The sequence below is a fragment of the Protomyctophum bolini genome (assembly GCF_963924005.1).
Source record: "Protomyctophum bolini genome assembly, chromosome: 4".
Lineage (NCBI taxonomy): Eukaryota > Metazoa > Chordata > Actinopteri > Myctophiformes > Myctophidae > Protomyctophum > Protomyctophum bolini.
The window spans coordinates 13,354,536-13,381,290 of NC_137865.1; the positions used below are offsets into that span (position 1 = coordinate 13,354,536).

Consider the following 26,755-nt stretch of genomic DNA (forward strand, 5'->3'; position numbering starts at 1 on the left):
GAACAACAACAACGAAGGGGAGGTGGGTTTAGGGTTAGGGTTAGGGTTAGGGTTAGGGTTAGGCAGAGGAGGTGTAGAGGAGATGGACGGTTATGGACCACTGAGCCCAATAAGGGCCCCCAGCAGAAACAACAAACAACAACGGACTGACCGACATTCTGAAGGAAATCGCCGGACTGGTCCCGGGCCCTCTTTCCGGCTCCAGGGACCTGTTCTTCGGTCGGATCAACACGTCGTACCAGCGCTCCTTAGAGAGAGGCCTCCCGGCCTCCAGCTGCCTGGCTATGGGGAGTGGTGTGGGAGGGGAAGTGGGCGGCGCCGCCCACAAGCGTGTGTCACTAAGCGGCAGCGCAAAGGTCATCAGCACCGAAGGAGGTCGCTTCTGCTACCCCGAGTTCTCCAGTGAAGACGACGAAGACGAGGAGGAGGAGGAGGATGATGAGGACGAAGAAGAGAGTGAGGAGGACGATGAGGACGAGCATGAGAGCTGGGACGAGAGCGACGAAGAGCTGCTCGCCATGGAGATCCGCATGCGCGGCAGCCGCGCTTCGCCAACTTCCGCGCCGCCACCATGTCGCCGGTGCCGTTTGCGGTGGCCAAGGACAAGTGGAACACGGTGCCGCTGCGCAACCGCTCGCTGCAGAGGCTCTGCGCCGTGGACTACGACGACAGCTACGACGAGATCCTCAACGGATACCCGTCTCCCCTGGGCTCCAACGGAGCCCTGCTCGCCCTCACCTACGGACCCGCCATGGGCTTCCTCTCTCACTCGGAGTCCGTCCTCTCTCCGGAGTCTTCCTCCTCGCTCCCGGAAGACTCCCATACTACCTCCAGCAGCGGGAGTAGCGCCCCCTGTGGCCTGATGAACGGCCTGCACTCCCCGTCCTCCTCGTCTGCCTCCAAAGCGTTGCCTCTGCCCTCCGCCGCGGCGGCAAAGAAGGAACCGGAGCCCCCGACACCACAGAGTCCAACGAAGGTGTTGGAGACGCACAAGGCCGTCCTGGCCATCCGGTTGGAGGAGCAGGACGGCCGGGACGGAGCGCCCATGCCTCAGGCTCTCCCCGGTCAGCCAGTGACCATCAGCTTCAGTCCCACGGAGGAGCAAGCCAAGCCGTATCGCGTGGTCAACCTGGAGAAACCTCTGATCTGTAAGCCCTACACTGTAGTGGACGTGTCTGCGTCCATGGCCAACAAAAAGGAGACGCCTCTTGAACTCTTTTCGCCCAAGCACAAAACCCCCTGCTCCATCCGCTGCAGTCCCGTTTCCTTCCACGCCTCCCCCTCTGCCCATCCTCTCTCCCCGGTCTCCCCCGTGCCCCTCCCCCTGTCATTGACCATCTCACCCACGTCACCCACCACCACGTCCGACGCCGCTCTGCCGGGCAACTCCCGCAGGAAACCAGGAAACATCCGCTACCAGGAGGTGTGGACGTCGAGCACCAGCCCTCGCCAGAAGATCCCCAAGGTGGAGCTGGGCGTCCAGTTCAGCTCCCACCCGGGCCCGGCCATCCCGCCGCGACACTGCAGCCACAAGTCGGCTCCCACGTCGCCCGTCGCCGGCCTGTGCTCCGCCGCGTCCTCGTGCTCCAGGACCGTGCCGGTGAAGTCGTCCAACCTGTCGGAGATCAAGTTCAACAGCTACAACAACGCCGGCATGCCGCCGTTCCCCATCATCATCCGCGACGAGCCCGCCTACGCCCGGAGTTCCAAGAACGCCGTCAAGGTGCCGATCGTCATCAACCCCAGCGCCTACGACAATCTGGCCGTGTACAAGAGCTTCCTGGGGCTCAGTGGAGAGCTGCCCCAGCCCAAAGGGCTGTCTGGGTCCGGGGCAGGTGGAGGGGGAACTAGCGGTAGGGTAGTCAGCCACACGTATGAAGAGATCGGCTCTACGGATAGCGTCCAGTCCTCATCGACGGAGAAAACCCTGTCGGGTCGAGGGACGTCGGAAAGAACCTCTTTTGACGAAGCGAGAGCTACGCCCGACACGGCCTCGAAGAACCAGAATCTGCACTCCCTCCATTCGAAAACCACTACGGATTCTGGGACCGTGTCCAGCACTATACTGAGCTCCGCCGTGGGCCCTGTCTCTCCGTCCGCTCCGAGCAGCACCGCCCCCGTTGCTGCTCTCCTCCCATTCACTGCAAGCCTGCCCAAAATCAGCCCCGCAGCCCCTGCTGCTGTTTCACCCTGCTCCCATAAGATGTTAAGCGGCGGAGACACCATCTCCAGTAAAGGCAGTAGCACTGGCACCGACTACTCCTTCTCCTTTGGAACCGGTTTAAGCCACAGGGAGGAGGCCAGTGCGGTTCTGTCTCAGATCGTGGCCTCCATCCAGCCCCCCCAGTCCCCTCCGGAGGAGCCTCCGTCCTCCCCAGCCCCAGAGGAGCTGTACTCGCTCCCTCCCAACGACTCCAAGGAGTCCCTGTTCCGTCCCAAGTCCCTCTTCACCTCCTCCGTGTCCACCGATGGCTGTCTGTCCAAACCCGGGAGGAAGGAGTCGTCCTCCAAGCTCTTCCCCAAATCCCAGAGCTCTGCCTCTGCGGTCGCCTCTCCTCCGTCCAGCCCCAAGTGTGCAGAGCCTAGCGCTCCCTTCCCTCCTCCCAGATCCACGTCCTCGCCCTACCACGCCTCCAACATCCTCCAGAGACATTTCATCAACTGGACTTCCAAGTCCTCGGCTCCCTCCAGCTCCCCCTCCAGGCCCGGGGAGGGAGAGAGCAGCCCAGCGGCCGGCGGCGGAGAGGGGAGGCGGAGTGCCTCGGCAGCGTCGTCGTCGGAGGCCACCAAACCCAAACGCTGGATCTCCTTCAAGAGCTTCTTTCGCCGGCGAAAGGACGAGGACGAGCAGCGGGAGAAGGCGGACAAGGAGAAGGGGAAGCTGGTGGGTCTGGACGGGACGGTCATCCACATGCTGCCTCCCCCGCCCATCCAGCGGCAGCACTGGTTCACCGAGGCCAAGCCGGAGGACCCCACCCAGAAGCCCACCATCATCTTCAGCTACAGGCCGGACGCCGGCGGCGCCCCCGGGGACGGCGAGGGAGAGCTGCGGGTGGAGGAGTGCAGGGAGACCGCGCTGCTCTCTGTGGGCGGAGAGGAGGGCGGAGCTACGGTCGGCGGCGCCGCCAGGACGCCGTCGCCTCTCGGCACGGGACCCGACCTCCTCAGCCAGGTCATGAGGTATGTCACCAAACCACTGTTCATTTGGACAGCAAACATTGACACAGTTTTATTCAGAGTCTTTTGGAATAGTCACAGGGGGGGAACTCATATTCTTATTACGGGGGCCAGTGTGGAATTGCAGCCGTCCGTAGGTGATCATCATTACAGAGTTTATTAAACTCTCATCATTGTGAGACTGTCGGAGGCTCTTGTGATCCGCTCTTAAACTGAATTCTGGCAACTCTTGTCAGATTGATTTAATTGTCTTTCCTCTCTAGTCTATTGGCCCCTGTATTGTACGCTGAATGACCATAACGCAGCACATACCATGGTCAGCCACCTCGGGTTCAACAGCTGACAACTGGGGAAAGAATCCCACAATGTGTGCTCTTCCTAAATCATAATGGTGTGTACTGCATTAGGATGGAGGAAGAAAATAAGTACAGAAAAATGTTGTGATTAATCCATTGCTAGGATTTTGAACATCCTGTGTAGTGTAGTGTGCAATATTCAGATTCTATAATCAGGATATTAAGCTATTTTGGGGCGGGAACCCCTTTTGGTGTTTTAAACATTATATTTATAGTTTAGCTATTGAAAAGTAGCAGATCTACAAGCTCATAGCGCGCCACCGAGTGGGCGCTACGAGCTTGTACAGTAGGTCTGCTATTTTTGAAAAATCGTGAAAATATTTATTTCAGAAAACTGGAGGATTTAGAAGATTTTATTTTTAATTTTGAGGTCAGGCCTAAAAGGGTTAATACAGTTTCTTAATTACCAGCGACGGGAACAACAGGAACATGTCGACCACCTGTTGAAACGACCCTTTCTCCATCACAGATGAGTCCCAAGACATCACAGAACGTTATCTTAGCATAACCACAAACGTGTTGTTATAGTGAATTAATGACGCTGTGCTTGTAACATCTGCTGTGTTCCAACTGTGGTGGATTCACGTGATGTGTACATTGTATTAGTTGTGGTAAAGTCCCTGCCCACCACCACGGATGTGGGTTGTGGGTTTGAGTCCACCGTGGACCATCCGGCGTTGTCGGGCGTATGTACATATTTATGTACCAACCTTTTCCAGCTGTGTGATCTGTGTCCCATTTTTCACCTCCTGTGTCCTTCCTATTTTAACGAGCCCTTACTTCCTGAGCAGTTAAAGTGTCAGTCATTAACGGAAGCTTTCTGAACACGGTGGAGAATCACTTCCATCTGAACTGCATTCTGTCTCATTCCTTCCACTACATTCTGTATTTCGTTACATTCCAGCTCTGGAAAAGAAGTAAAAAGTATTCATTATTCTCTCTTTCTACAGTACAGACAACATTGAATTTCGGGGTCGTCTGGCTGCAAGGCCATGGCAGGGAAGGGACTACAGAATACATACTGAATCAATTCAGTCAGTAAATTAGTTTTATTAGTAGAATGAGTTTTTGTGTTGGAGTTCAACAGGGTGCATGTCTTTCAACAGGCATGGAATACACATGATGTAAGAAAATATAGTTTTGGTCTCAAACTTTTCCAGAATGTGTGTGTTATTGTAATTGGGGATGCACGATTAATCGATAGAATAATCGGAATTGGCCATAAAAATGGAATAGTCGGGAATAGTCTCAAAATAATACAGATTATTTAATCTGTTTTCACCAGCAAGAAAGAAATACCGTAAATAAAATCTACATTTAATTTGTGTACTTATCTCATTCAGTAGTCATTCAGTTGTGAAAACAGACACTTGGAAAAGTATTATGCTATTTATTTATTGATTGAATAGTTTATTAACAGGCTTTGCCTGTTAATAAAGGCTTGTTTCCATTGTGGTCCTCTGTATAATATTGGAATCGGTCAGAATCGGTCTCGGCAGATATGACCCTGCAAATAGTCGGAGATCGAATATCGGTCATAATTTCATAATGGTGCACCCCTAATTGTAATGTTTTGCTTTGGTTTGATTACATTTAGAACAACATCTATTCTAGACCCTACATGCAAATACCTTTAACCCATTCTGACCGGGCACCCATTTTGGTGTTGGCATCATGTTATGCTTTACCTATTGAAAAATAGCAGATCTACAAGCTCATATCGCGCCACCGAGTGGCGCGATACGAGCTTGTAGGTCTGCTATTTTTGAAAAATCGAATAACGACTGACATTTTTTAGAATCTGATCTCAGGTCAGAATGGGTTAATCAGACCAGTGTGTGTCCTAGTGGAAACCTCGTATGAATCTGATCTCAGGTCAGAATGGGTTAAAACCTATATTTTCCCAGGCAGCAGCAATAAGGCTTTATATCCATGCCAGGTTTTCTTTTTCATAGTTTCACTGAGCTGCATTTGTGTTAAATGTTACACGTTAAGTGCATCAGTGGGAGTAGAATTAAGAAATACATTCACCAGACAAATACATTAAAGATAGAACTATCAGAGATGCACTTAGTTTGCAGGTAACTATAGGTTGTGCACAGTTGTTTTGCTTTGGAAATCCCCCTTCATGACGTCAGACATTGTACATTCATGTTGTAACCTAGTTCAAATCTAGCATGAGTTTGGAAAAAGGCAGTATTTTCTTCTTTTTCTTTTTTTTTAATACCCTCTCAGGTGTTGGAATGCGACTGCAACACACACACACACACACACACACGAGACCCCCTAGTCTGGACACACACACACACACACACACACACACACACACACACACAGGAGACCCCCTCTGGACGGACGGACACACACACACACACACACACACACACACACACACACACAGACAGACCACAGTGTGTCCATGTTTCCATTTGAACCTGAAGAGAGTTGGAACCTTATGGGTCCATTTGGTTCCATTTGTACACTCTCTGAGTAAAAGACACACGTTTCTACCCATTCTGAGGAGCTGGTAGAGAGATCCCACTAGTTCAGCTACAGGAATGCTCTCAGGGAACATTAACTACATCCTGTGTACTTAAAAGTCACAGGTCATGTCTTGGGCTCGGGTGCACGCGAAGATCAGACATGTGGAAATCCCCTGTCGTTCCCGAACATGCGTTGGTCTGACATGCGTTGGTCTGACATGCGTTGGTCCGACATGCGTTGGTCCGACATGCGTTGGTCCGACATGCGTTGGTCCGACATGCGTTGGTCCGACATGCGTTGGTCCGACATGCGTTGGTCCGTGCTTACAGTATGTATTTTGGCTGGCCTTGATGATGTCGTAATGGATGATTTTACACTTACGCTGACAATAGCCAATCTACGTGATCTGCTTCTAGATCTGATATTTTCAGAGCGCAACACCAAATATAAAATTACTTTTAGTTCTACCTCCCTGACATTTTAGTTGAAATGTACAGTATATTTAGTCATATGTTTCTTTTAGTCATCATAGTTTAGTTTTTATTTTGTTTTTGTCGGTGAAAAAAGGTAGTCGACAAAAGAATTTTTGTGGTAATTTTAGTTGAGGAAATGACCACTGTACTGTAGCTAGGTCAGTGGTTGAATGTCTTCCAACCAGTCATGTAGGTCGGTATGACCACTGTACTGTAGCTAGGTCAGTGGTTGAATGTCTTCCAACCAGTCATGTAGGTCGGTATGACCACTGTACTGTAGCTAGGTCAGTGGTTGAATGTCTTCCAACCAGTCATGTAGGTCGGTCACTCAAACCTTCCCAGTTTATTGATCTTTGCCACCAATTTGTAGAACAAAGTGTTAACTCCGCCCTTTTCTTTTCTCTCCACTGAAGGGAAGTGTTATTGGCCAAGAGTGGGCGTGTATGTATATGTGGGGCTCAGGCAGACACACATCACCTTTAGACAGGTGAGAGTAAACTCTTAGATCACAGAGGGGAAAAAGCGAGAAGGAAAATAACCTGCACCGTCCTCCGCAGACGAGTTACAGTACAGGAAGAACAAACAAATGACGGTGGTCTTTCCAACAACGTGAGCCGATCGGCTGTGTGAAACGTGTGAAGACGCGGGCGGCAGACATGGGCAGCTGTGTGAGTCAGTACAGCGGGTAAGCTTTTCAAATAGAGATAGGAGGCCTTAGTCTTCTCTCTCTTCACCTTTCAGTGACCTGCTCTTAGCGAAGACCTGCAATCTGGCCGGCCTCTTCGCCGATACACAAACACCGCCTCTGTCTTTCCGTCAGGTTGACTCGCTGGGTGAATTCACAGGCATGTTGATTTAGCAGGGAGGAGAGAGCTTGTTGGAGATTGGTTGTGAGATGTACTATGAATGGACGCTTGTGTACGCTTGGGGTTTATGGGATATGTCATTGAATGTGTATGGATATATGTATCAATATTTGAATATTCTGGTAATATGTGTAAGGGGATCTGTAGTAGTTAAATGTGTCTCGGCTGTAAGGAGTGTGTGTTTGTGTGCAACTGTGTGCCGTCTGAACAAGTCCGGTCCTGACATGGAAGCGTGCTGCAGTCATAAAGGTATTTATTGTGTCAGAAGCATTTCTGTTGCAGACTGGATTCATGTTGCTGCTCTCTCCCTCCGCCTCCACTCACAGGTGAAGGTCATATAGGATTACATAAGCCTGGACTTGTTAATGTCTGTCAGTTGTTGGATGTGTAATCACAGAGGTGATGACTGAATATGTTTGTGCATACTGTTGTATACAGTACGTTTGTGTTGTTTGTGTTTGTGTTCTAGACAGTGCTGCGTCTAAAATCTAAATCAAGTGTCTCCTTTGGAATTTCAAGTGCTTCTTGAATTTTAAGTGTTGGGGCTAAAAGTCTGCGTTACCTGTTTCTGCACATTTCAATTCTGTCTTCTAAGATGCTGAAAGTGAGAAAATCGACATAGTCATCTTATATTCTCTCAACCACTTCTATTACTACGCAAATATATTATACCGTATGAATTTTATATTGTACGTACATTTTTTGTTGATGTGTGGAGTATATATAATCATAATTTTCTACATAAACTGAAATAATACAGTAGTTCCTACTGGTGCCTAGAGTACAGGTGCTTTTGAGTGGTGCAACCACTCCTACAACCAGCAATGTCCGTGTTCACCCGCCTATGTGTATCTGAGCACCAGTATATGACTATTAGTACCAGTAGGGGCGCTGTGCCAGAAACTGAGAGAGATAGTGCTGCTCTGTTGCCTGCTAATGAGAGAGAGAGGAGGAGTAGGAGGAGGAGGAGGAGGAGGGGGGGGGGGGGGGGAGGGTGAACATGATATAATACAAACCTTCGGTCTCAACAAATGGATTGCCAAGTCTAACCAGTGACCACTCATAATGTTGTTGTTTTTGAGTGGTGCAACCACTCCCTTAGAGAGAGAGAGGAGGAGTAGGAGGAGGAGGAGGAGGAGGAGGAGGAGGGGGGGGGGGGAGGGTGAACATGATATAATACAAACCTTCGGTCTCAACAAATGGATTGCCAAGTCTAACCAGTGACCACTCATAATGTTGTTGTTTTTGAGTGGTGCAACCACTCCCTTACGGAGCTATGTGGGTGGGTGGGTGCGTCTGAGCACGAAAACAGCATGGTTGTTTTTCACCACCTGTGCGCAACCTAACGCACACACAAACACAGACGCACATGTAGATTAAACTACGGTCAAAAATGAACATAGGAGGACGTCGGCTGGTACTAGAATGGTTGAATTTATATAGGCAAAAATATGGTACAGAAAATGCAATGAATAGTTTGGTTAGTCAAATAGCACATACGGCAATACTAGGCTGAGCCTTTCTTCTTCTCTCAATGTAAACAACAAGTAACAAAGCCCGCCTTGGATTCCCGGATATCCGTTGCTAAACACAAATGCATCATGGGATATGCAGTTCAACTTATAATTCGTTTTAGTAAGAAATATCCATCAAATAAATCATACTGTGAATTAAATCGACTTCTTTTGTTAATAATCAATTCTCTTTTTAACTGTAATAATAATAACGATATGCAATATAAACATTACACAAATGAAACTGTAACCTAAATTAAGTTACAACAGCACATACTATATATGGTGATTTCGGGTGTGCCAGTACAGTACAGTAGAAGGTACAGTAGAGGGACCAGCACACGGTTACTCTGTCATTTCTCAACCGCTTCGGACGCGGGGCGGCTCCTGTGGGTCTGGAACTACTACTAAATCTGGAATTTACATTTGAGTTTTTCTTTGGATTCATCACGTCTGACTGCAGTGTCTCAGTGTCTCAGAGGGAAGTTATTTAATCATCTGATAGCTTAAGCACTTTGTTTATTTTAGCTACAGTAAATCCTCATTTCTAGTCGTCAATCAATGAAGGGTCTGCAATTCTGAACCACTGAAATACGTGATTGTATGAATAAAGAAGAGGGACAGCGTAAAGTTTCAGTCATTATTAGTTCGATCAGAGCCACACACCTGAAGATGTTTTGACTGATTTGGGACTTGAACTCCTTTCTGGATGCCACAAGTTTAATGACCTCACTTCCCCTGTTACGGCCGCCACGCCCATCACAACCAGTATGACCTCTCAATGACCTCACCTATGACTTTTACACCCATACTAAACAGACCTTTTGTTTTCCTGTTTAAAAGGAAATGACAAATGAGCTGTAACGAACGACTAATCTTTATATTAGTCATTTCATATCACCAATTATGTCTTAGAAACTCAAGTGAAGTTATTTTCAGCTTGGTGACCAAGAGAAAAAAGAAAAGAAAAAGGTTGCTAGTTTGAGCCCCAGCATCAACAAGAGGGTGTATGGTACCACAAAAAGCTTTGAAACTTTAAAAGTTTACTTAGTGAATCAAATGCCAAACACTCAAACGCACGGTAGGAGGTGTGTCAGTACTACCCAGCAGGTAGACCCGCACACCCACCCCACCCCCAATATTTCATCCAACGCCCCTAATGGCGTTGAAATCTCTCCGTATTTGCCTTTGGGGTGAAGGCTCAGTGCTTCGCTTTGTTGCCATTTTGCCTCACAGCAAAAGGTAGGAACTTGACCGAGCCCTTTTTCTGTGTGGAGAATGGAGATTGTTGTTCTCTTGTTTCCTCCTGTTAGGAACATACTCATGGCAGCTCTTCTGACCGCAAGGCCTTCTTCAAAGCATGCAAATGTTCTCTGAAGAAGGAGGCCTCTCTCTGCAAAACACAACCTTGGGTTTTGCTCTTGGCCTCATACTAAAGGTGCTAATTTATATAGTTATAGTCTCTTCATCGCTTTTATCATATTTGGATGTTGCTGCACATGAGTTACTTTCAACTATAGAATGTGGTTTAACAGTTCACCTTATGATTCCAGCTAAGCTTAATCTGTTAGGGACATTTTAGATTTTTATCTACTGTAGGCTATATAGTATACTGTACAATATATAGCAACATAGGTTATTCAGAAAACTCTAAGGATTTAGAACAGTGGTTCTCAAAAATAGAAGATATACAAGCTCACAGTGGCCACTCTGCACGTTCAGAATATATTTCTTTACCACAAAACTGGGGCTTGGCACAAAGGAGGTTTGAGAACTACAGATTTTGAAGGGATTTGCAGAATCGGCCTCAGGTTTTAATGTGTCTCAGTGCTGACACAACACCACAGTGGTTATTATGGAGTTCAACAAATAATCCTTTATTTTTCTGAGAAGATTATGTTATGTGTTCAGGTTGGTGTTCAGGTTGGTGAGAAATACAAACTCTTGTCAGCTGTGAGCTATTGTTGACACTGTGTGTGTGTGTGTGTGTGTGTGTGTGTGTGTGTGTGTGTGTGTGTGTGTGTGTGTGTGTGTGTGTGTGTGTGTGTGTGTGTGTGTGTGTGTGCGCGTGTGCGTGTGTGTGCGCGTGTGTGTGCAGTCTTTTCAGTAGTCAAGTTGTGTTTTCATCTAACAAGATAGCAAGGTCAAACCGGCACGGCACATCACATTATACTGTATCACTGTTAATGTCTGTTTGTGTGGGTGGCTCCTGTGGTTTTAGTTTTTCTACCAATTAAAGGAAGCAGATACATTTGTGTGTGTATGTTGTGTAACATTAAATTCATTTGCGTGTGTGTGTGAGAAATAATTGCTTACTTTAGCGATGAAAGTAGGCTGTGGTAATAATGAGGTGTCAGACATGAATGTGTTGATTAGATTCTTGTCTCCGATATCTGAGACTGAATTAACGTTACTTTAATGGTAAATGGTGCATTTATATAGCGCCTTTATCCAAGGTGCTTTACATGCAGTAGATTGTGCATTACATTCACCCATCCACACAAGGCCCCAATTAGGGGTTTAGGGGAGCCCAGGATCGAACTGGGAACTTAACCGTTCCCATCCGGCTGCTCTACCCCTGAACCAATGACGCCCTATCATCACTGACCTCGTCTATTCACTGACTGAGGGAAATGGAACACGGAAATCTAAGTGTTAATGGGTATACTTAAATAAAATAAAAATAAAAAACATTTTAAAGTTGAATTGTACTTTATTCTAACAAGTAGAAAGTGGATGAAAAATGATCAATACAAATAAATAAATTAAAGTGTGTGAATAAGTAGTGGTAAACATTACAAGTAGTAGTAATAGTAGTAGTATTTATTTCCTAAATAAATTAAATGGGAACAAATATCTGTAATTAAACATTTATATATTTAATTGATTTTTAACGCACACTCTCTCCTTTCAATTACAGCCACGTGCCAATCGTTACCAGCGATGCCAGAGGGGGCGGGGCGTCCCTACCAACCAAACTGGAGCTGTCGTCCTCTCAGGAGGCTGGGCTGGGCCTGGGGGAGGGGCTAGGAGGCGATGTGGGTGTGGCCAGTGAAGGTAGCACCAGCCTTGGGGAGGAGCCAGAGGAGGATGGAAGCCACTCCCACCACTCCAATTCTCCTGCATCCAGTTCCTGTAGCGCCACCTACAGCAATTTAGGTAAGGTAGCACATGATGAACTTTGAATAGTTTTCAATTAAAGTCTAAGTGGTATTAAAGTGGAATTAAAGTGTCTAAACTGGTAGAGTGCATAATCTCCACGAGGCATGCCCTAAATAATATATAACAAAGTTCAGATGAGGTGCAGTATTGTGTAATACAAAGTTACTAACACACCGCGTGAATGCAATTAACTTGGTCTTGTACGGTGTACCAGGAGACAAGTCCAGGTGTGCCTTGGGATTTAGTGGCCACACATTACTATGCAATGTATGAGGAATGGTGAGCAGAGGTCATTGTTGAGAAATCAACCCTGACGGGGTTATTATTAGACCCCGACACGAAGCAGAGGGCTCTTTATCACCCTGGATACAGTTCTGTGTTTGGAGAAAATTGAAATTTAATTTGGCGGCAAACCCAGAAGTAGCGTTGGAACTTGGAAGCCTGATGTTGCCACATGCCCAACGCCATTTGCCATATAATAATAGACGTGGCATTAAATGTGTGGGAATTGGCACACGATTCTCTTCCTTTCTTTCTGTCACTCTCTCTCTCTCTCTCTCTCTCTCTCTCGGTAATGATTTAATCAGAGCTAAATAAAGCAATGCTCACTTCCTCTGTCAAACAGAATGTTCAGGCAGTAGTGAAGGAAGAATCATTCCTGCCATCCTGTCTGTCTGTCTGTCTGTGTCAGTCAGTCAGTCAGTGTGCCAGGCTATTGGCCAGTGTAGTCGTTCGTTGGTATGCATAGCGCAGCAGGGTGTTGAGAGACTGGGCAACAGAGAAGTGAAATATTGTATTCTTCCCCATTCTCTGAAAAGCCATTCCATTTCAGCAACAGAGAACACACTCTGACACCTTTTTTAGAGAGCAGCCAAGGTAGGATCTCTATCTTCTCCCCTCCACTTACTATCCCTTTATTTTCTCTCTCTGTCTGTCTCTGCTTTTTTTTAAATCTCATCTCTCACTTAACCTCTCTTTGTTTGTCTCCATCTTATTTTCTCTTCTCACCACCTCCAGCTGCTCCCATTCTGCCCTCCACACCTCCTCTCCACCTCTCTGTGGTGCTGTAATAGTGAACCTAACCCTCCACACCTCCTCTCCACCTCTCTGTGGTGCTGTACTAGTGAACCTAACCCTCCACACCTCCTCTCCACCTCTCTGTGGTGCTGTACTAGTGAACCTAACCCTCCACACCTCCTCTCCACCTCTCTGTGGTGCTGTACTAGTGAACCTAACCCTCCACACCTCCTCTCCACCTCTCTGTGGTGCTGTACTAGTGAACCTAACCCTCCACACCTCCTCTCCACCTCTCTGTGTTGCTGTAACAGTGATGGCTGACAGTAGAAATACATAATGCTTTATGGAAGCATTGAGCCGTTTGCCTACCCTTCTGGAAAACAAACTCACAATAGCTTTATGATTATTGAGACTTTTTGTTTTAGCAATGTTGACGTTGTTGATGAGTAGTGTTTTCTATACGTGTTTTATATAGGGGTGTAGTGATACATTTGAACAACGATGCGATACATATTACGATACATGGTTGACGATACGATATTGTTTCATTATGGCGATACGATTCAATGATTTAAAATCGATACAGTAACTATTTAGCAAAGACATGACTGTGTTGATCTGTGTGAAACGTGGATATTTTTAAGGGAAACATGTATTATTATGGATATAAAGTAAACTGTGTTTCTCAATATATGGGCATTATATTTGAATGGACAAACCTGCACCTTGACATGAACCCAGAGAATTCACACATGTATCGATCGACCATGTGTCGAATGGAAAAGTAATTAAAAAAAAAAAAATCTTCTTAACATTGCTAAATACTCGGGCGTCCGGGTGGTGCAGGTTAAAGTTCTTGCCCACCACCATGGAGCTTAGTCTTCATGGTGCATACGGCTTGGCCGAGCGCTCCAACGAACACAATTGGCCGTGTTCGCGGGTGGGAAGCTGAATGGGGAGGGCTCATCTCTGTCGCTGCATTGATGATCCCCACAAGTGGTTGGGGGTCAGGGGAGGGAGGAGGTGGGGGGGATAGCGTGTACCTCCACATGCGTTACGCCCCCCTAGTGAGACCTTTCACTGTCGGGTGGAAAGAAGATGTTGGCTTGACGGCCCGGGTATCGGAGGAGACCTGAGGCTTTCTTCACCCTCCCAATGACTGATTGTGGGGGTTAGCAGAGATGGAGTACTTGTAGAGAGGCTGGGGAATTGGGAATTGGCTTTACTAAATTGGGACTTGAAGGGGAGAAAATGTTTTTCTTTTGTCTTGAAGGGCCATGTTTTGCACAATAACATTCATTTACTTTGAATATCTTTTCATTATGTCTGCAAACGATCTCTGTGATTCATACAGTACGATTGTTTACCCCAGTCACTGATACTAAAATCTGATATTTGTACTGTTAAAATAAAAAGATTTTGAAAAGAAAAGAACATTGCTACCGGTAAATAAAGCCAGACCCAGACTAGTGTGGGCGGCCATCTGCCTCGACTGTGTTGAGGGAAAGACAGAGACAGAGAAGATACAAGTACTGTAGTAGCAATAGCAACAATAACTAGAAAGGTCGCAATTTTGAAAAATTGCAGAGTGTGGTTGCCGCGGCGGCTTACATATATACCCCTCCCGCTGATATCGCCGGCCTGCTACAGTTTCGAGTCACGTCTCAGGTCGCGTGTAAGTAATTCGGAGGGGATTCGACCCCCGAAATTCATGTTTTCCCGACAGACGGTTACATTTTTCGCGTTTGCGGCGCCCCCTGTGGATGAAAATGGAATGGCTTTCGCAACTCGGTCGAACGAACCACCCCGGACATGCGATTCAAATTTCGGATGGATCGGACATTCCGTTCGTGATGTATGGCGTTTTTCGTGATATAGGCCCCTCCTACTGACTTCGGTCGACGGTTACGGCCGAACGATACGCACTACCGAAATTCTGAAGTTGTTTTTTTAATCGGATGGGTCCAGAGGTCACGTGTGCCGATTTCTGTGACATTTGGACAAAATCTGTAGGGGGAAAAGCAAAAAGTGTGTTTTGGACAAAATTCAAAATGGCGGAAAATCCATCATGGCGGAAAAGGGCGTGGCCTATATGGGGAGATGCGTCATGACCCAAGGAATCCAGGGTAAACATATTTGTGATTTTACGACCTACGGTTCAAGAGTTATGAGCCAAAAGGTAAAGTGGGATGTTATAGCGCCACCATGAGGCCGACCTAAAAAATTATATTTTTAATTAATTTTTGTGATAATTAGGAAATATCCCTGAAAGTTTTGTAACTATAGTCCTTACAGTCTCAGAGGGAAAAATACTTGAATGTGTTTTTTTGCATTTCCCCATTCATGTCAATGGGGAAATTTAATTCACTAATAAATTCATATCAAATCAAATATACAACATTTCTCTTCGCACAGTACAAGCGCTCGATTCCCGATTTTTCCGGTCAATTTGACATATGGCTCAAGTGCGTACAGTCAAAACTTCTTGTTGTTGTAGGGCGCCAAACTTTGTCTTACAACTTTGTCTTACTCCAGTAGTGGAGAGAATAATAACTAGAAAGGTCGCAATTTTGAAAAATTGCAGAGTGTGGTTGCCGCGGCGGCTTACATGTATACCCCTCCCGCTGATACCCCTCCCGCTGATATTGCCAGCCTGCTACGGTTTCGAGTCACGCCTCAGGTCGCGTGTAAGTAATTGGGAGGGGATTTGACCCCCGAAATTCATGTTTTCGCGACAGACGGTTACATTTATGGCGTTTGCGGCGCCCCCTGTGGACGAAAATGGAATTGCTTTCGGAACTCGGTCGAACGAACCACCCCGGACATGCGATTCAAATTTCGGATGGATTGGACATGCCGTGCGTGATTTATGGCGTTTTTCGTGATATAGGCCCCTCCTACTGACTTCGGTCGACGGTTACGGCCGAACGACACGCACTACCGAAATTCCGAAGTCGGTTTTTTAATCGGGTGGGTCCAGAGATCACGTGTGCCGATTTCTGTGACATTTGGACAAAATCTGTAGTGGGAAAAGCGAAAAGTGTGTTTTGGACAAAATTCAAAATGGCGGAAAATCCATCATGGCGGAAAAGGGCGTGGCCTATATGGGGAGATGCGTCATGACCCAAGGAATCCAGGGTAAAAATAATTTTGATTTTACGACCTACGGTTCAAGAGTTATGAGCCAAAAGGTAAAGTGGGATGTTATAGCGCCACCATGAGGCCGACCTAAAAAATAATATTTTTAATTAATTTTAGTGATAATTAGGAAATATCCCTGAAAGTTTTGTAACTATAGTGCTTACAGTCTCAGAGGGAAAAATACTTGAATGTGTTTTTTTGCATTTCCCCATTCATGTCAATGGGGAAATTTAATTCACTAATAAATTCATATCAAATAAAATATACAACATTTCTCTTAGCAAAGTACAAGCGGTCGATTCCCGATTTTTCCGGTCAATTTGACATCTGGCTCAAGTGCGTACAGTCAAAACTGCTTGTTGTTGTAGGGCGCCAAACTTTGTCTTACTCCATTTGTCTTACTCCAGGTGTGGAATAATAAAGTGTTACAATTACAAGAGTCTGGTTGCCCCTTTAGGGCAACCACACTAACTAGAAAGGTCGCAATTTTGAAAAATTGCAGAGTGTGGTTGCCGCGGCGGCTTACATGTATACCCCTCCCGCTGATATTGCCGGCCTGCTACGGTTTCGAGTCACGTCTCAGGTCGCGTGTAAGTAATTCGGAGGGGATTCGACCCCCGAAATTCATGTTTTCCCGACAGACGGTTACATTTATCGCGTTTGCGGCGCCCCCTGTGGATGAAAATGGAATTGCTTTCGCAACTCGGTCGAACGAACCACCCCGGACGTGCGATGCGAATTTCGGATGGATTGGACGTTCCGTTCGTGATTTATGGCGTTTTTCGTGATATAGGCCCCTCCTACTGACTTCGGACGACGGTTACGGCCGAACGACACGCACTACCGAAATTCCGAAGTTGGTTTTTTAATCGGATGGGTCCAGAGATCACGTGTGCCGATTTCTGTGACATTTGGACAAAATCTGTAGTGGGAAAAGCAAAAAGTGTGTTTTGGACAAAATTCAAAATGGCCGAAAATCCATCATGGCGGAAAAGGGCGTGGCCTATGTGGGGAGATGCGTCATGACCCAAGGAATCCAGGGTAAAAATAATTTTGATTTTACGACCTACGGTTCAAGAGTTATGAGCCAAAAGGTAAAGTGGGATGTTATAGCGCCACCATGAGGCCGACCTAAAAAATTATATTTTTAATTAATTTTAGTGATAATTAGGAAATATCCCTGAAAGTTTTGTAACTATAGTGCTTACAGTCTCAGAGGGAAAAATACTTGAATGTGTTTTTTTGCATTTCCCCATTCATGTCAATGGGGAAATTTAATTCACTAATAAATTCATATCAAATAAAATATACAACATTTCTCTTCGCACAGTACAAGCGCTCGATTCCCGATTTTTCCGGTCAATTTGACATATGGCTCAAGTGCGTACAGTCAAAACTTCTTGTTGTTGTAGGGCGCCAAACTTTGTCTTACGAACTTTGTCTTTGTAAAACAAGAGTCTGGTTGCCCCGTTAGGGCAACCACACTAACTAGAAAGGTCGCAATTTTGAAAAATTGCAGAGTGTGGTTGCCGCGGCGGCTTACATATATACCCCTCCCGCTGACATCGCCGGCCTGCTACGGTTTCGAGTCACGTCTCAGGTCGCGTGTAAGTCATTCGGAGGGGATTCGACCCCCGAAATGCATGTTTTCCCGACAGACGGTTACATTTATCGCGTTTGCGGCGCCCCTTGTGGATGAAAATGGAATTGCTTTCGGAACTCGGTCGAACGAACCACCCCGGACGTGCGATTCGAATGTTGGAGGGATTGGACATTCCGTTCGTGATTTATGGCGTTTTTCGTGATATAGGCCCCTCCTACTGACTTCGGACGACGGTTACGGCCGAACGACACGCACTATCGAAATTCTGAAGTCGGTTTTTCAATCGAGTGGGTCCAGAGATCACGTGTGCCGATTTCTGTGACATTTGGACAAAATCTGTAGTGGGTAAAGCAAAAAGTGTGTTTTGGACAAAATTCAAAATGGCGGAAAATCCATCATGGCGGAAAAGGGCGTGGCCTATATGGGGAGATGCGTCATGACCCAAGGAATCCAGGGTAAAAATAATTGTGATTTTACGACCTACGGTTCAAGAGTTATGAGCCAAAAGGTAAAGTGGGATGTTATAGCGCCACCATGAGGCCGACCTAAAAAATTATATTTTTAATTAATTTTAGTGATAATTAGGAAATATCCCTGAAAGTTTTGTAACTATAGTGCTTACAGTCCCAGAGGGAAAAATACTTGAATGTGTTTTTTTGCATTTCCCCATTCATGTCAATGGGGAAATTTAATTCACTAATAAATTCATATCAAATAAAATATACAACATTTCTCTTCGCACAGTACAAGCGGTCGATTCCCGATTTTTCCGGTCAATTTGACATATGGCTCAAGTGCGTACAGTCAAAACTTCTTGTTGTTGTAGGGCGCCAAACTTTGTCTTACTCCAGTAGTGGAATAATAACTAGAAAGGTCGCAATTTTGAAAAATTGCAGAGTGTGGTTGCCGCGGCGGCTCGCATGTATACCCCTCCCGCTGATCTCGCCGGCCTGCTACGGTTTCGAGTCACGTCTCAGGTCGCGTGTAAGTAATTCTGAGGGGATGTGACCCCCGAAATTCATGTTTTCCCGACAGACGGTTACATATATCGCGTTTGCGGCGCCCCCTGTGGATGAAAATGGAATTGCTTTCGGAACTCGGTCGAACGAACCACCCCGGACGTGCGATTCGAATTCCGGATGGATTGGACGTCCCGTTCGTGATTTATGGCGTTTTTCGTGATATAGGCCCCTCCTACTGACTTCGGACGACGGTTACGGCCGAACGATACGCATTATCTAAATTCTGAAGTTGTTTTTTTAATCGTGTGGGTCCAGAGGTCACGTGTGCCGATTTCTGTGACATTTGGACAAAATCTGTAGTGGGAAAAGCAAAAAGTGTGTTTTGGACAAAATTCAAAATGGCGGAAAATCCATCATGGCGGAAAAGGGCGTGGCCTATATGGGGAGATGCGTCATGACCCAAGGAATCCAGGGGAAAAATAATTTTGATTTTACGACCTACGGTTCAAGAGTTATGAGCCAAAAGGTAAAGTGGGATGTTATAGCGCCACCATGAGGCCGACCTAAAAAATTATATTTTTAATTAATTTTAGTGATAATTAGGAAATATCCCTGAAAGTTTTGTAACTATAGTGCTTACAGTCTCAGAGGGAAAAATACTTGAATGTGTTTTTTTGCATTTCCCCATTCATGTCAATGGGGAAATTTAATTCACTAATAAATTCATATCAAATAAAATATACAACATTTCTCTTCGCACAGTACAAGCGCTCGATTCCCGATTTTTCCGGTCAATTTGACATATGGCTCAAGTGCGTACAGTCAAAACTTCTTGTTGTTGTAGGGCGCCAAACTTTGTCTTACGAACTTTGTCTTTGTAAAACAAGAGTCTGGTTGCCCTGTTAGGGCAACCACACTAATAAAGTGTTAGAGATACAAGAGTCTGGTTGCCCCTTTAGGGCAACCACACTAACTAGAAAGGTCGCAATTTTGAAAAATTGCAGAGTGTGGTTGCCGCGGCGGCTTACGTGTATACCCCTCCCGCTGATCTCGCCGGCCTGCTACGGTTTCGAGTCACGTCTCAGGTCGCGTGTAAGTAATTCTGAGGGGATGTGACCCCCGAAATTCATGTTTTCCCGACAGACGGTTACATATATCGCGTTTGCGGCGCCCCCTGTGGATGAAAATGGAATTGCTTTCGCAACTCGGTCGAACGAACCACCCCGGACATGCGATTCGAATTCCGGATGGATTGGACTTTCCGTTCGTTATTTATGGCGTTTTTCGTGATATAGGCCCCTCCTACTGACTTCGGTCGACGGTTACGGCCGAACGACACGCACTACCGAAATTCCGAAGTCGGTTTTGTAATCGGGTGGGTCCAGAGATCACGTGTGCCGATTTCTGTGACATTTGGACAAAATCTGTAGTGGGAAAAGCGAAAAGTGTGTTTTGGACAAAATTCAAAATGGCGGAAAATCCATCATGGCGGAAAAGGGCGTGGCCTATATGGGGAGATGCGTCATGACCCAAGGAATCCAGGGTAAAAATAATTTTGATTTTACGACCTACGGTTCAAGAGTTATGAGCCAAAAGGTAAAGTGGGATGTTATAGCGCCACCATGAGGCCAACCTAAAAAATAATATTTTTAATTAATTTTAGTGATAATTAGGAAATATCCCTGAAAGTTTTGTAACTATAGTGCTTACAGTCTCAGAGGGAAAAATACTTGAATGTGTTTTTTTGCATTTCCCCATTCATGTCAATGGGGAAATTTAAATCACTAATAAATTCATATCAAATAAAATATCCAACATTTCTCTTAGCAAAGTACAAGCGGTCGATTCCCGATTTTTCCGGTCAATTTGACATCTGGCTCAAGTGCGTACAGTCAAAACTTCTTGTTGTTGTAGGGCGCCAAACTTTGTCTTACTCCAGTAGTGGAGTGAATAATAATAATAAAGTGTTAGAGATACAAGAGTCTGGTTGCCCCTTTAGGGCAACCACACTAATAATATATAAATATAATTGTGTAAGATAATATATAATAATATGGCATAGCAATAGTGTTAGATAGTATATAGTGGTAATATACAGTATAGTGGTTTAGTAGCAGTCTCGATCCGCAATCACACTCTTGATCTGCAGCTGGGGGTCCGTAAACTGCGAATTGGGAGACACCGGTCCCCCGGATGTCGAGTTAATGGCACCGATCCACACCGACACTACATAAACGAGTAAGACGCGCAAACGCGGAAAGCGAACGCAGCTCGTACATATTTGGGTTTTGGACGTATAGCTGCTTTGGGGACTCCTTATATGGTGCCCCTTTTGTGCCCATATATGGAGCTGAGTGGACCTGGCCCCTTTTGTGCCCATATATGGAGCTGAGTGATTGCTGATGCAACACACTCCATATTTGGATAGCGGGACGGACAGACAGACAGACAGACAGACAGACAGACATGATCTGCTAGGTCTCATTGCGAACGCAGTGAGCACTTACTATGAGACCTAGCAGATCATGTCTGTGTGTCTGTCTGTCTGACCCAAATACGTACGAGCTGCGTTCGCTTCCCGCGTTTGCGCGTCTTACTCGTAGTAAGTGCTCACTGCGTTCGCAATAAACCAGTAAGACGCCTGGGGCTGTTGATGAGGGCCCAGGTAGGGCCAGGCCTTACTTTTCTGGCCTGTTGAGAACTCTAGTTTTCGCCGGCTGCGGCTGCACTAATAACTTTGGGGCAGGCCCGTCTAGAGTTTAAATGGACAAGTATCAGTCAAAAGGGAGACATCGAAGAGGAACGATGGATGGGGAAGGATCAATTATGATCCAATATTGATGACATCAGGGATCTCCATATATGGGCTTAATATTGATGACATCACGTGATGTCACGAGGCATAACCATATATGGCCTATGGGGCGTGACCAACTGAAGGGAAAAGCACGATTGCATAGTTGGTGGTCCGTGAAGGTATTTCATGTGGTCCCTGACCATGCATTTAGTAATGTAGCAAAGTGAAGATTTTGTATTTTCTGTCTGAGGTTATGAAGTTCCACAGAAAAGGGAGATAGAATCTCAAGAATGGTACCAGCGTGCCGGATTGTCTCCATTTTCCAGCTGTGCTGAAAGAACAGCTCATTAGCATGATGCATCGTTGTCATGTCCATTCCAACCTCAGGTTGTGTTGCTACGGGCGATTTTCTTTTCACACGTTTGCTTATCTGGGGAAAGTTGAAAGATCAGCAGTATTTTCTCCCACATGAATACAATTTCACACACACACACACACACACACACACACACACACACACACACACACACACACATACATATACACGCACACACACACACACACACACACACATGGACTACTGGAAAGCATGTCAAATGCTTTCTCACACATGCAGTATACTAATAGTAAACACACCAGTGCTATTATACTGTACAGTATATTGAGCAGAGCAACCTGAGATCACTCAGTGTTGACTTGATGTTAGCAGTCAGTCCAAGAACCAGCAGTCTATGTAGGCTTCACTATGTAGTTCTGTATACATGTAGGCTTGAATCTCTAGTATTATGTATTCCATGTGTGGATATCGTGAATGCATCTTGTTTTTTTGTTTGTTGATCTTTAGTCCTGCTGCGCCTCTTCCTCAATTTTAATGGTCGGTCAAAAAACATTTTCTCCCAGCTATTTTCTACTCGATGCGACAAAAGATCTCTGGCCGCAAACACTAGGCTGGGCACTGGGAAGAAGAGTTGTCCTTGTGTGTTTTCTGTTTTAATTGAGCATAACACTGATTCCCTCTCAACTGTCTGTCTCAATGCACACAAGCATAATAAGGGGGTAGACTGTAGACTGCCTAGTGCCTACTCTCCTTTATTAAAACCAAGTATGCCTATTTATTAAAATCAAGTATGTATTAAAAGGGAAATGTCTCCTTAAATTCCCCTGGGGGGACTGTAAGGCAAACATCTGGATGGATAGAAGAAAGGCCTGCCCAGCTGTTCTGCCCTCCGGTCTGACACGTGCACGCACACACACACACACACACACACACACACACACACACACACACACACACACACACACACACACACACGTCACACACACACACACACACACACACACGTCACACACACACACACTTCCATACACTAGCACACGCAGAACACACTAACACATGCATGCCCACACACACTCACACTGACCATGTTGTGATGTTTTGTTTGAGTACAGACCCAATGGACAATGTTCTGCTCTCAATGTTCTGCCAATGACCAATGACAGCACCATTGCTCATGTTGTGTTACATGTTGAATACAAATGTTTTTTGTATGTTTTTAAACCAATGGCAGGTTTGAAATCTACTTGATTTCCTATATTCCCATAACTCTTATTTCCTTACACTCTAAATCCTCGCCCAGTTACCCTGTTGGGTTGCCTAACTCAGTGGTTCCCTAACCTGTCGGGACCCCCAGGGCCGTCCTCACATGACTTTTGCGGGGGCTCCCCACATGACAGTGAAGTGACAATTTATGGACTTTTAAGACCTTTTTAATACCTTAAAAAGAAAGAAAGGCCATTAGTAATGGCCCATTACAGCATCAAAAGTAACATTGGACAAAATTGTCAAATAATATAAGAAAGAGAGGCAAACATGCAACAAACAAAAAAAAGCAAAATCGCCGATCTCGCAATGCAAGCCATTGTGAGCTTGTAGATCTGCTATTTTCACGATATTCATCTGTGGAACCAAGTCAAACAAAATTGAATGCTGCAAACTCATACAATTCCAAGTGCTTATTATCAGGGTAGGAGAGTCCCCAGTTCAAATAATGATTACAGGGATGAAAAGGTTGCGAGTCACTGCCCTGACCAGTAGATGGTGCTGTTGTGTTGCAGGTCAGTCCAGAGCCAACATGATCCCTCTCAAACAGCCGCGGAACATCAAGGCCTCCGACGACACTCTGGCCTCCAACGACAACGACTACGACCTCGACCCCCCGCCCCCCCTCCTCCCCAAGACCCACGCCACGCCCCCTCCGCCCCTCCCCAAGAAGTCGTCCGCGGCGCCTCCGCCCGCTCGCTCCAACACGGAGCCCAACCTGCTGGGCCTGGGGGCGCAGGGGGCAGGGGGCCCGCGGGGGGCCGAGGCCCGGCCCGGAGGCACCAACCTCAGCGTGGCCAACCCCCTCTACGACCTGGATGCCACCTGGGAGACGGCCAGCCAGAGCTCCTCGCTCAGCTCCGAGCCCCCGCACCACCTCCACACGCACCAGCCCAGCCCCCGAGGGCCGCACGGAGAGCACCAGCACAAGGTTAGGGTAGTTTGGGGATTTATTCATTTTTTGTTCAGTTTTAGTTTTGAATTTTCTTTCCTATTTCAGTTATCAGCGGATTTGCTCATGTATTATTAATTCTTATTTTCTCTATTTTTAAATGCTAATGTTTTTTGTTGTTATAGTGTTAGGTTTAGTTTGTTTAATTTGTTGGTTTATTTGTCAGGTGCAGAATTGAAAAGATAAGTATTTTGTCAAAAAACATGATAAAAAAAATAGCATTTAAAATGGATTAAGTTACAGATGAACCACCAACCTGATCCGCAAACGAAAACTAAGGGCATTCCGTCTACAGTTTCAGTTCATTTTAATTAGTTTTGTAAGCACACAGTTTCTTTTTAATTTTAGTGTTTGTTATTTCGTCAGTTTTGGTTAACTATAACAACCTTGCAGGAGAACGGCGGTGACTCCCTGGAGAGGCTTGGAGGAGGAGGAGGACAGGGCAGCGGCGGGGCCGTGGCTCCTCCCATCGCCACCTCCATGGCCAATAAGAGCCTCTCCTCCCTGGTGTCTCCTCCTCCTCCTGGGGCTGAGGAGAACAGCGGCAGCAGGGAGAGGAGAGGCTACAAGAGCACTGAGTGTCTGACCTCCTCCAGGGTTAGGACCTCTGGGAGAGGAGGAGGAGGGGGAGGAGGAGGAGGAGGAGGAGGAGGGGGGGGCTCCAAACCCCACCGGCCCGTCCTCTACAGAGGCATGGACAGCTGGGAAGAGGTACGCGTACGATCATAATTAAACCCACCCATTCTGGGCAGGAACCCCTTTTGGTGTTTTAAGTATTATGTATATTTTAGCTATTGAGAAATAGCAGATCCGAGTGCCTCGCTTCGAGCTTGTAGATCTGCCATTTTTGAAAAATCATAAAAATGGACATATGTTGCTGCAGAGATATTATTCTGAAACTTCGGTCTTCGGTTTGGAAGATTTATTTCCAAGGGGACGGGGTTACAAACGGATTCCAACGTCACAGCAAAACAAATGTCTTTTAGTGACGTGCTATGAGCTTGTAGATCTGCTCTTTTTTCAATAGCCAAAGTATGAAATAATGGTTCAAATAAAATCTGAAATGATACTAATGCTTTCCCGGTCTTATTGTTTTAATAATAATACTGTTAATAATAATAAAGGTGGTGGTGGTGATGTTTATACGGATACTATAATATTGAATATTTTCAAATTTTTCAGCGCCATTTTCAATTGTCAGCATACATTCTGGTCATGTAATTTCATTGGACAAGAGGTATTCCATAGAGTTGATACTGTATAATACACAGCATTGGAACTTTTTAATGTAACAATTTGCTCCGTTAGCCAGCCAGGGTTATATGTTGCTTTGCAGCTGAAGGAGCAATATGGTATGGCTGAGCTGAGTTAACGAACATATAGTGTTGTCTCCCAGTACTTCATTAACTTTATAGTAGGCCTGTGTTGTAAAAACTAAATAGTGCAGTATATCAGCTCGGCATGTGGCCTCGTGCCTACAACGGAATTACAGCCATGCTAATTTATAGTGGGACAGCACTCCCTTTTTATTATTATTATTATTATTATTATAACCTTCATTTAACCAGTAAAATATTGATATGCACTGTCTTGTTTTTTTACAAGAAAGAACTGACCGAGAAGCTGTTATGTCACACCGTTATCCAATAACTGCAATACCAATCTTTGAAGCCATCGCCAAAAAGAGGGGGGAATCTTTTTTAAATCGTAGTTACTGTAGTTCAGTTACCGAAAATGTTTTTTTTCAATTTCAGTTTTGGTTATTTGGTTAGTTTTGGTTAACTATAATAAACGTGTATGTGTCTCGTCTGTCCAGGTTGTTGGTAGGATCCGTGGCCTTCACACGGACACTCTGAGGAAGTTGGCGACCAAGTGTGAGGACCGCTTCATGGCGGGACAGAAGGACCACCTGCGCTTTGGGACGGACAGCTGGTCTCACTTCAGACTGACGACGGGGAAGCCCTGCTGTGAGGCCGGAGATGCTGTTTACTACACGGCCTCCTACGCCAAGGACCCGCTGGTCAACTACGCCATAAAGGTGAGACTCAGAATAATGCTGCTATTGCCTTAAAAACCCATTAAATCCGGGCAAGCATCTGTGACGTTTTAGATTTGCGCGTTCGCTGCCGCAATATGAGCTTGTAGATCTGCTATTTTTGAAAAATCTTTTCTCAAGTTAAAATATGGAGATACATCTTTTTGCCCGACAGTATATGCAATGTGGGCCTCTGAAGTGAGTGTGGAAATATAGTGGCACTCTCCATCATCAAAGAATCCCACCCCTGCTGTACATAATATGGATGTTGTTTAACGTGCCAGAAGAAAAAAATAAATAAACAAAAATGGAAAAATGAAGTACTTGTTTGTACTAGTGCTTAATGATAAACCTATAAATTGGATTACTGCATATCAAAGCACTTGTGCGATTGCTTTCCCTTCAAAAAGATGAAGGAGGCCTTTCTAGTTCTTTTTGAGTATTCCTCATAGCAACTCCCCGTGGCCGCGCATCTAAAATATGAATGCTTCTAAAGACTCTTAGCCAGTGATTGTGTTGAGTTAATCTTCCTCATCAAACCCTGTACACTCAAGACATGCTCCTTATATGGCCAGTACAGAATTCATTCCATGTTGATCTGACCCCCCATGCCAAA

General features: G+C 45.8%; 1 protein-coding gene across 1 annotated transcript in view; it reads left to right on the forward strand.

Annotated features, from left to right (window-relative positions):
* Positions 1 to 82: 82 nt before the first annotated feature.
* Positions 83 to 26,755, forward strand: part of peak1 (pseudopodium-enriched atypical kinase 1) — a gene marked incomplete at its 5' end in the record, with an annotated part of 33,775 nt that continues 7,102 nt past the window's right edge. The window contains 7 exon segments of the mRNA XM_080762071.1: positions 83 to 133; positions 135 to 537; positions 540 to 3,180; positions 11,791 to 12,029; positions 23,668 to 24,083; positions 24,498 to 24,815; positions 25,921 to 26,142. Coding sequence (XP_080618197.1) covers positions 83 to 133; positions 135 to 537; positions 540 to 3,180; positions 11,791 to 12,029; positions 23,668 to 24,083; positions 24,498 to 24,815; positions 25,921 to 26,142 — 4,290 coding nt within the window.